The sequence below is a fragment of the Ruditapes philippinarum genome, unplaced genomic scaffold, assembly GCF_026571515.1.
Source record: "Ruditapes philippinarum isolate M1 unplaced genomic scaffold, ASM2657151v2 ctg1533_1_1_1_1, whole genome shotgun sequence".
In the NCBI taxonomy this organism is placed as follows: domain Eukaryota; kingdom Metazoa; phylum Mollusca; class Bivalvia; order Venerida; family Veneridae; genus Ruditapes; species Ruditapes philippinarum.
Genome location: NW_026855187.1, coordinates 77,690 through 89,815, shown reverse-complemented (window position 1 = coordinate 89,815; position 12,126 = coordinate 77,690). Strand labels below are relative to the sequence as shown.

Here is a 12,126-nt window from a genome sequence, read left to right as displayed (position 1 = left end):
TTGAGTGAAGATTTGCAGCATGCTCAATTGAATAAGATTCACAATGGGACACGTAATATATGTTAAAGTTAACCAACAAATGAGGTCAATTTTTGGTCTCAATATTAAGAAATAAATAAAAGAACGAAAGACAAACACGACACAAATTAATCATCAGTGCATGTAATAAAAAAAGTATTTTAAAGTGACATCATGCCCATCCAAGTGTAAATGGTCATGTAGAAATAACTCGACATCTTGCTAGACTAATACTGTAATAAAGTAGATTTGACGTTGTGAACCTAATATTTCAAAGGGGGTGGGGACACCATGTACTGTCATTACTGTATTTCAAAGGGGTGGGGACACCATGTACTGTCATAATTGTATTTCAAAGGGGGTGGGGACACCATCTACTGTCAATATTGTGGTAGTATTTTTTTTTTCTTCTTTTAAATGTGAAACTCGTCTAAATATATACAAAAAAAATCCAATTTAAAAATGAGATAACAAAATTGTGAAGTGAGGTAAGAATATTTCTGACAAAGTGAAACTCATCTAGAACATATAACAACCATACTCGGATACAAATGTATTACATAAAAATGCTTCCCATTTTATGAAATTGACACAATAGGGTTATATTTAGGGTTAAATGCAAAAATATTGTTACTTCATAGAGATATAAAATATACAATAGTCTTGCACCATTCCCTTGAAACGACCAATTACTTACCTATACAAGATTCAAACAATTGGTCTGATTATGATTTAGCAAATAAAAAAGAACAAAACATTGAACAAGCGTACTGGGCCGAAGAATCCACGTCTTTGAAATTTAACAAAAAAATTAAACTTCTGGAAAAGGAAAACCCCTCAACAGCAATGAAAACACAAACTAGAAAGTTGAAAATTTGAGACCCTATTTTATTCCCTCTGTGCATGAGGGGTAATTTAAATTTGAATATCTATCTCCCATATCCCCTAGCACCGCCGTTGTATTGAATCTTAAACACATCATGTCTAAATCAAAATTAAATTTTAAACAAATTTAAAACAGGCATGTCCGATCATTTAAGCAGTAACAGAGCAAAAAAAACCCTTCTTTGAACGAACATTTGAACGATAACAACGAACATTTGAACGATAACAATGAACATTTGAACAAAAATTTGAAGGATAACAATAAACAAACACTAAATAAAATGTCAACTATTTTACTTTGTTGCTGGGATTGCACACTTTGATTCGAGCTGATTTTATAAAGTGACTCGAATTTCTGGGAGGGTTCTGGAGGCCATTGTGTAACAATAAACTCAACTACAAAAATAAAGAGAATAAACTAAATGGCTTTTAGCTTACAATTGCTGCTAAAATTGTTAATACATGTATATTTAATAAAAAAATTAAAATGAAAGACCTAGTGATGCATCCATGTTTTGATTGGGTCCTTAGTGCAGGAAATGAATTGATATAATGTGTGATCCATTTCACACCCGTGACCCAACCCAACACACCGCTTAAAGCAAAATGTGGAACTTTATGATCAACAATGAGTTGAATTAATAATCAAAAACAAACGGAAGCTTTGTTTGGGTAAAACATATTTTAGGTAAATAAAGTAATTAATGAGTACACACCTTCTGTTTCATCTGTGAGATCCAACATGAAAATTAAAACAAAAATAGTATTAGATTTGTTGAATATAAAAAGATAAGATCAATTTAAGAAATATATGTTGTATATATTTGAGAAGTGTACCTTTCTTAAATATTAAGGATTGAAATAAAACTTAAAAATCATATCATTAATAGAAAAAGAGAGGGGAAACTTATTAAAATTTTATGAAAATTTTATGATTCTGTAAAAGTATATGCAACTGAACATCATAATATCACATGAATATACAATTAAATCTATAAACATAAATTTCTGGTTACACAGTCTTAAAATATGTTTGATAATAAGAAATATATTGGGAAGTCTTTAAGACAAAGTTTGTGTGGCATATTAAAAAATAAAGATATGAATGAACAGCAATAAAAAACTCACACAATTTTTTTAATAAATAACATCTAATACATTATATTTAAAAAAAAACATCGTTTTTTTCTTTTTTATCAAAGCTCCACTCATGCCTTATAATGAGCAAAGAAAATTGAAAGAATTGTCAAGAACATTTCTCTTTTTTTTGCCAGAATAAACATAAGGTTTGTGCAGACTAAAAATTGATAAATATACATAAAGCAACTACTGTTATATAATATATATATATATATATATATATATATATATATATATATATATATATATATATATATATATAAAATAAATCCCATCCACCAAACTACAGGGCAATACAAAATAATAATAATAATAATAGAAAATAAATAATATAAAACAATACAATCGGGTCCTAAATTTCCTTAAGTTTTAACGGTTAAATGTTGTATCATAATTTTAATGTTTTACTGTCATAGCTGAGACCATAAGATATAAATATATCCATGAAATTTACATTATTAATAAAAATGATTTAACAACATTAATAAATATAGACGGTCAAAAGCCATTTTTTTTTACTTCTACAACTCGTACAAATATAAAACTCGTATCCATGGCATTTTTCACTTATGAAAAGTTTACAATGTTTTATGATACACATACGCACTATACCTATAACTTTTAAGTTACTATTAATCTATTAATTTCTTTCTTTTTTTTTAAATGTTCCACCCATTTTGGTAAAAAAAATCGTTTTCTTCTGCAATGAAATATGTAAAAAAGAGAAAACGGAATGCTTTAAGATCTCTAAAATTACAAGCTTCAAAATTTAAATGTTTTCATGCACTGCATCGCAGATATTAATTATAAATATAAAATTTTCTTGTTGACATAAGTTCACTACCTATCAAATTTCCTATTTTACAGCCTACCACAAAATAGACAGACACATATGAGGCAGAAATAATATTATCCTTGAAAATAAAAATAAATAAAGTGCAAGTTCAGATTAAAGAGGTGAATTCGAAGCAATATAAGATATATGTCAAGTTGATATGGCTATATAGAAAAGACACACAACAGAATATAATAAACTATAAATCATGGTTAATATGACTCCATATCCCATAAAACGAGAACGCAATCCTAAATTCTATATCTTGCGTATCAAGCTAATAATCAGAAACTAATTAGTTTCCATTCAACAACTTTCAGCGTGCTGAAACTTACCTAGATAGAAATCAACAACTTACAACCTGCATAAAAAGCTTTTGGAGAAAAAAAACTTGAAAATGTGTTAAAAGGGCGAGTGTTTTTTTTCCCCAAAAAAGATGGTGTATCTTTTGCATTATCAAGGTTTTACGGAGCTATTGATCAATATATGATTATCTAGCAGTATATCGAGGGCTTAGTGCAAAACTGTTGTAACCCATATGTTCCCTAAAGATGGATCCCACCAAGCAGTCGATATTATGTCTAGACAGACGTTTATTAGTGGTTAGCATCAGATTAATATCTGTAGCATTTACAGGGAGATATTTCAACATTACTTTATTATAAGGTTGTAAATACTGTTATTGCAATATATGATACATATGGTTTGATAAAATATTACCAGTACAATATACCGGTCATATCTGTAGATTTAGTACAAATTTGGTATTAGTTTGCAGTCATGACTACACCTTTATAATGAACTTTAATGCTATCTTTCGGTACAAGAATAATGAACTAATTTTCCGGCATGATCTAATGCTAGTTTGAATAGATTTGTGACAGTCTATTTCCATATATATTTAATATTACGAGCAGTTATCTAATTTTTAGGCCATTATAACTTGCAACATTACCTTTCCCTGCAAACAATGTTGTTTACACTAAAGGATAAACGGGACTAGTCATATTCATTGCTTTCTAAGAACTAACTCGTCATACAAAACATGTGCAAGCACAACAGCTTTGATGCTGCTTGCAAACCTTATGGGCAATAGACTTCGTTTTTCTATTAAGCTTACATAGATTTCTAGCTTATATTTAAACTACAAGTGGGTCTTAAATCTATCCATTTTCTGATAAGGGTCTATCATTCAACAAGAATAGAACGTAATTCGAAAGTGTCCTTGCTGTCACTAAACCATACAAATATTTCTGAATTGTGTACCATTTTTAACCTATCCATGGTGTGACTGTTAATTTTTCCCTTGTATTATAAAAGTCAGAGAAAGTAGGCAAAATAACCTTAATGTCTAAGGTCAAAGGTCAAGGACAATCTGCCCCATCAGGATTTGTATTTAAACCAATGGTTAGTATAGTAATAGGAGAAATTCTTTGAAATTTTTAATTTAGAGAATTGAAAGTCCAAACTATTGAATAATCTGTTGTATATACCATAGGTCTAGTAAATAATATTTTAACCTGGCAAGTGGCCATGTAATACAGAACTTAGTCTAAGAAAAGAGTAGTGTGTGTGTGTGTATAAACCAACAACCGCAAACAGATACAAACATGCTACAAATAACACAAATAGTAGTTCCATCGTTTCTTACATGTATAACACTGCGCATGCTTGTTGTCAACCTCTTATACAAATCTTGTATTCAAAGACCTGCTAACCAATTCTCAGGAAAAAAAATTAGGTTGTCAGTCTTTCTGTAATTTTCTCATCTTGATTTAAAACTTTAACTCATACAATGTATAGGAAACTATAATGGCATTACGTAATGAAAAAAACTAAAGAGCCTTAAGATGAAAATCGGAAGTACATATAATAAAGTCATCCTAATACAAAAGGAAAATTCGTATAAAACATGTGACTGGGAACCAGTTTATAACACTGGCATCTGATTTGCTGAATCTTTCTCATAAATTTGAAATCAACCAATGACAATTCCCAATGTCTGTATCACTGGTTCCCAACCGCAAATCTTATGCTGGAGCCAAAACAGAATGAGCTGTAACTCTTCTGAAGTAGAAAGTGAAGACTAAAGAATCTTACACTAAATAATATATATACTGAAGAAACAAAAATTCAGAGTAATACATGTGTAAATATATGTTTTGATAAAAAAACTAACTACTGAACATTTGTGTGTGCAAAGATCTTAGAGAACTATCTAGCTTACATCAAGAGCTTCATGAACAAATAGTTTATCTCCCACAATATTTCATTATGAGATATAATTGTATTGCACAAAGTTTTGATATAATGATTTGATACACTTGAAGGGAATATTTCTCAATGGAAAAAAAATAAAAATACATTTTAGACAATATAACATAATGGAAAGTACTTTTTTCTTCTTCAAAAAATGAGTAGAAATACTTTGCAAGGAATTCTTTCATATAATCACATTAGTGCAGTAATGGGTTAACTCCTTTTATAATTTAATAGGAGTTAACATGTTACTGCACTAAGATGAAGATATAATGTTCAAAAATGACCATATGAGATAGAAAAGGAATGCATGAATTTTAACCTTTAATCTACAGGAACCAACAGATTAGTCTTTGCAACCCGAGTATGCAGCCAGGCCAGCCATTAGGCTCTTTATCTTATTACCATTTCATTCTAACAAAATACAGTCACATTTAGCTTTATAAAACAATAAAGAGAAAAAAATCAGGATTATTTCATCCTGATCCAGATCTTTTCTTAGTAAACATGGGGCCAGGTTAAGGGTTGATTAATCTTTTTAATTATTAATTAAAGACATAATGAGCATTGGTTTACTCATGTAAAGATTTGGAACATCTAGGGTTGTTGCTGTTTTTGTTTCGTCTTTAAATATGATTTATTTTATTTTTCCTTTCCTTTTGCAATGTGATTTTGTTACTGTTTTGGTGAATTATTCACCAAACATAAGGACTGAGTTCTTAGGCACATCTAAATTTTCTGACATTCTTATATTTCTGGCAAAATAATGAACAAGAACAGTTCATGCTTTACAAATAAATAATAAAAATCCATTTCAAGCAAGATTTAAAGCAAATGTTCTAGACTGTAATAAACCAAAAGTAAATTTACTTTCTAACTGAGGGTACAAAGTTTTTTATTCGTATTTTTGTACATCTGACCATCTATGCTCTATGAAAACTCAAAATGCATAGTTACGGTTAGAACTTGTGGAAATTTTTGTTTATTTTGTGTTGTCATTTTTTTTAATTAAACAAATTTTAACATTTTTTTGGGGTCATATCTCTGTAATGGACCACCTAACTGGTATTCCTGGACAACTAACTAGTAAATTACCAATTCATCCTCAAGTGACCCACTGCTAATCCCATATGATCTCTTAATCAGCAGTGAGATCTTACAGTCATTAAATTCAATGTCCAATATCTATAGTCACAGAGAAATTTCGACTCACTCGAGCATCAAACAAGCAACCCATGGACAATAAATAGTTGTTCTCTCTTTTGAGCTCAGCAGGCTGACTGATCAAGAAAGGCAGCAACACCCTTGTTTACGTTCTTTCATACATGAACACTTGGTTGGAAACACCAATCTTACAAACATAAGCTATCTCCATTGCTTTCTCATATGCATGATTATAGCTTTTCTTATTAACAGACATTTCTTATTAACAGCAAAGAGGGCTACATGCTTTGAAGCCTGCAAGTTTAACACTTGTATCACAGAGATCACCATCTCAATTACAAGAATAATTCTGATAAAAATGCACTTTCAATAGCACAAAGTAGCTCTCTTTTATAAACTCATTTTAAGGTTTTCTTCAAAATGTGGAAACGTTAATACTACTTATTCTTATTTCATTTTTTCTTGATACAGCCAATTTGGAGTTCGGCTGAACATAACTGTATTTACAACAGTTACTGTTAGCTGTAGGGGGCAGAATCAAACAGTACTTGAAAAAACAAATTGTGCTAATCTTAAGAAATAAGGTATGCAAAATTCCAAAAACTTTCTATTCTAACATGCACATGCATTTAGATTTACAATTAATTGAAACATCTAGAATATTACTTTAAAGGGATATTCAGGCAAAATATTGACAAAAATATGAAAATGATCTTTTCTAATCAACTTGCGCTAAAATGACATTTCCAAAAGTTCCAGCATGAATTTCTGTTTAAATTCTATATATTTTGGGTTTGAAGCATAAATATATCTATATATGTTGAACAAAATTTAGACGCCAATAGAATAGCCGAATATTTTTAAAACAAGTCAGGTGACTTGAACAAATCCTTGAAGTTACATTAACAGATACTGTGGATATTGTATGATTGAAACAAGTCAAAATCATTCATTTGATATGTTCTTTAACGTTTCCAGAGTTCACTGTGACAACTATTGTGAAATTCTAGCGCTCTAACCTGACCCACGCGGGTGAGGTTATAAAACCGCCATTTTATTCTTTATATGGAGAAAAGTTTTGTTCGTTTGACTTTCTAATATATTCATTTTGAGGGCATTTACAGAATTAGGAATGAAAAATTCAAAACTAAGAAATGAAAATTTTGCCTGTGTCTCCCTTTAAATGGTGAAAAATAACTTGATTAAACTACATTATATTTGATATCATTATCGTGTGCTCAAAGAACATTTCTTAAACATGTAACATATTGCACTATTATTTGCACCTATTTTCGGTTAATCCAGAAAAAAATGACCCCATGTTAGACAGTAACAGTAAACTTCCACCGCATGCCAAACAGTTATCCAAAACCGACACTTTGGGGGTTAAAACACTTCAATTAAATTTGGAACCAATCTTCAATTCTGACAGAAAAAAATTTATAAAAATCAGAAACCAGTCTAAAGTTTGATATTTTGATTGGTTGAATGATTTCTAAATTTTAGAAATTGACCAATTTGAGAAATTCTTTACTACGACTATTCTTGAAAATCAAAGTTTATAACTTTTGACTATTTTTTCTGTTAAATAACTTGATATTGATAAAAAAGAACAGTCATGTGTGCAAGTAACCCTAATCTCAAATAATATTGTTTTTTTATCTATTTATTATATGCTTTATAAAAAAACAACTGATATTTCACTGTTTGAAACAATGAAATAATCAATTTGATTTCACAGTTTTAAATTTAAGCCCGTTACATTGTTTCAGTGAAATACCAGTGTGCAAGTCAGTCCCGGAAACCAACTTAATGACATGATGTTGTAAATGACGTCACATTGTATCATTGTTTGGCGCGCTTTTCATTCAAGGTAGGTTTTTTTTAAACGTTTCTTTGCATATAATAAAAAGAAAATTTGCTTAGTTTTAGTGAAATATATTTCACCTCGCGAACACCATAAATTTAAATTTCACTAGTGACTGTGCCACTCGTGAAATATATCTTTTGGCACTCAGCGAAATATATCTTACACTGAACTAAACAAATATCCTCTATTTATTTTGGTTTCACAAAATCAATAGAAAATGAGCAGAACTGTATTTCATGAGAGACAGCCAGTGATTTGAGAGAAGCAAAATAGCATTAAATATGGCCATAATTCTACTAATTTATAGCACAACTGTATCAAATAACAGTAAGTCTACCCAACGTTTTTTGGGGATTCAAAAACCTAACTTTAACAATTATTATAGTTCAATGCACATGCAACAAAATTAATAACTTAAATACAAAAATTTTCTTGCATCTATCTACATTTTTTTTTTCATTCGTTAGAGAAAACAACAAAAATCTGAACTAAGTTTTAATTACCAAAAAAATGAAAAAAGATAATAATACTGACATGGTATTATTTAAACCTAAACTATTGATTATGAAAAACATTCGCCAAATTAAGGTGGTTATATACATGAACAAGCAGTGCTGTACAGTGGAAACATTGGATCTACCTTTCAAGGACCCATCTCTATTGAAGTATAATTCACCGAAAATTTTGGCGATCTGTGTCTTGGCATGATCTGGATTCGATGAACCATGAACAGCGTTTTTAAGTTTGTCACTTCCATACAATGCTCTGATCCTGAAAGCAGAAAATTATAAAAATAAGAACATCTAGTGCTAAAAATAGAAACCTTAGGCTAAAAATAGAAATTTCTTATGCTAAAATTAGATATTTTGATGCTAAAAATAGATTTATTACTGCTCTAATACTGTGTAACACATCAAACTGAAAGCAAATGTAAGCAAACTATAAAATCAATCCAAATCTGTGAAATCTCAAATGTGTAACTCTCAGAATTAAACACTAGCATGCAATATTTTCGTAAATACAATAATTATAAACTGAAAAAATTAATCAGTCAAGAACTTTCTTATTGTGTATTGATAGATAATATGAAACAAAAAATCTCAATTATACAAATAAACAACTGTTATATGTAATATTTCATAAATTGGAAAAAGGACCACTTTCCATACAAAAATACCCTAGCCAATTACTTAATAATAATTGTCCAAATAATGTGTATAGATAGTTCCAAACCATGCATGCAAAGTTTTACTGGAAAAGCTCAACATTTTTCATAAATAGTAAGCCTGAACAAAAAACTAATCTCAAAAGATAAGTTGTGACAAATTTAAATTCTATTTTTTTCCCTCTCTCTCTTCTCTTTTAATGGGAAATTATCTAAAATTTATATAAATAATTATGAACATGAACCAAACACAATAAAAGATGCTTCCTTGACTGCTCTTTATAGTAAAACAAGAGTATTACGTTAAAATTTAAAGAATGATAACAAAGGGAAATAATTAAGTACAAATTCAGACTAGTTATGTTCCTTTGTCAGAGAACTATAATTATGACCCTGACCTTGAAGATGTGTTTCAAGTGAATAACTTTACTGGTTATGGAAATAAAACCTGTGTGCAAACCTTTACCATTAGTAATTTTGTATGATAATAACAATGTGGTGAAATACAGTACAATTCCAAGCTAGAGTTATAACACTTGGACAGTGAACTATAGTTGTACTCCTGAATATAACTGTGAAGTTTCAAGTGAAAAAGTTTGACCAACTTTTGTTAACAAGATATTTACCTAAATGCAAAATAAAACCAGAACCAAGTGATGTGTTCAAGACACCAGTGTGAAAAAGAAAGAACCACTATTATTTTGTTCAGTGGAGCTAAAAACAGTCAGAAAGATTATACAACAGATAGAAAGAAGATTATATATTACATCTAAGAAACATCTGCCTAAATATAACCATATATTTACATGCATAACCATATATTTACATGCATAACCATATATTTACATGCTTAACCATATATTTACATGCATAATAAAATCATTATAAAAAAAAGAAAGAACAATCTCTGAATATGATATCAAATTTATTCTTTGCTCTATAAAAATCATAAGGAACATAATAAAGGTTTTTTAAGGTCTCTATTTTTCAGGTATTCTAAAATCATCATTTAAAATTGAATGATGGCAAACAAAATAGAGGTGAACAAAATAAAAATCAAATTAAACTGAACAGAGCATTGAAAATAGGTCTACATGAACTTCTGATCAAAGGTATGAAATAAATGATGAACAGCTTCAAATTGAGCTTCTAAGGGGAGGAGTGTAGCCTAGTGGTGACAACTAGGGGATCACAACATCACTAAAATGCCAGCTAACACATAACAAGTGATAATAAATTGATAATGAAAAATATATTGACTCCAGTGAAATATTATTATCTTGGGTTGTAATAAAAGGGAATCTAGCTATTCTAAACCACCAATGACCACATAACAAAATACTATTTTAATCAATGATAACATCTAAAAGAGATTTACATGTTACGATGTATTTTGTTGTAAAACTCTACACCAAAGTTGCAGCTATACCTATTGTATGTCTAGTACTGGGGAGAGAGGGAATCTACAACCTTTTATTCTCTAACAGAAAAATCTACATTCTGTGAATTTTTGGTGGGTTTTAAATGTCACACAAACGCTAGTGTCATAAATTATAATACAAAAGACCGGTGGGGACATTTCTACTTCATGAATTCCTGATTTCATCTTCATGAAACAATTTCGTGAATTCGTGAAGTTGAAATCGCGAATTCATGAAGTTAAAATCGTGAATTGATGACGTTGAAATCATGAATTCGTGAAGTTGAAATAGTCCTACAGTTTTTTTGTAATATAATGAGTTTTCTACTTTATTGATGTATAGTGTGACATTTGGGAGATCTTCTCTGTGCATTATATTGCACACTAGCAGGCATCTGAGAAGAAGCAAAGACTCTCCCAACCTTTTATAACATAGCTTGAATTAAACTTTCAGATATGAAAAACTCAAAAGTCCTTGGAAGATTTATAAGTTACCCACTGTTAGGCACTGCAGTAATTGGTAACCACTTGGGCAAAAGATATTCTTAATTATACATTTGTATACATTTAAGTTATGGTCACAGACTAGTTTTTAACCAAGCTTAAATTGTAAGAAAAAAACTCACACCATTCCGTTTGCTTATAGTAACATTGTAATGTAACGACTTAATCTTGTTTTATCTTTATATTTATTACAATAATTACGATAATCATTACTTTGATCCTTATGCCTGTTGATACCATCTGATTCTACCCATGTAATCAGTACATACCAAGATCAGCAAGCTTATTTCGAGGGTTGATCACAAAACTGCAGTTACTTTTATGAAAAAAAGGAGGACTTACAACAGTTTTGCAATCAGCCCTCCATTTGTGCCGTCTCATCATGGTCGGCACTGTTTGCTGCTCAGTCTTACATTATTTTGAAATTTTCTCTAAAAAATGATGAATGATCTTTTCGGAATTGGAGATGGACTTAAGAGATGGAAAAGTCCATTTAAAGATATTAATAATGGTAAGAGTTAAAATTGAAAACAATAACGAAAAGGTTCCACAAAATGTGCACAAAACTTTCAATCTAAAAACAATTAATATAATATTAATAAGTAATAATTTAAAAAAAAAACCCAGCAAGAAACAGATTAGTATTGGACATTATAAACAAATTGTAGGAGTTCTAAGTTGAAATAATCATCATTAAGAAGATTGCTAAGTATATGATAGTGTAATTTTTGTGCAGCATGATGAAGATTTTACTTTGTATTTTAGTCTCTATCTCTTGCTTTTTGTCTTTCCTACTTTTCTATGTGTCTTTAAATAGATCACCGTCTTTTTTTTTATTATTATTGGGTTTTATGTCCCACAAACAC

At 29.8% G+C, this 12,126-nt stretch overlaps 1 protein-coding gene across 21 annotated transcripts in view; it reads right to left on the bottom strand.

Moving 5' to 3' along the window:
• Window positions 1-12,126, bottom strand: part of LOC132742393 (thioredoxin domain-containing protein 3 homolog) — a 62,567-nt gene that overhangs the window by 11,830 nt on the left and 38,611 nt on the right. For all 21 annotated transcript variants that reach the window (XM_060730783.1, XM_060730789.1, XM_060730791.1 and 18 more), the window contains 2 exons: window positions 8,812-8,942; window positions 1,620-1,631 (listed from right to left, as the gene is read on the bottom strand). In XM_060730783.1, the coding sequence (XP_060586766.1) occupies window positions 1,620-1,631; window positions 8,812-8,942 (143 nt within the window). The remainder of the gene's footprint in view (window positions 1-1,619; window positions 1,632-8,811; window positions 8,943-12,126) is intronic.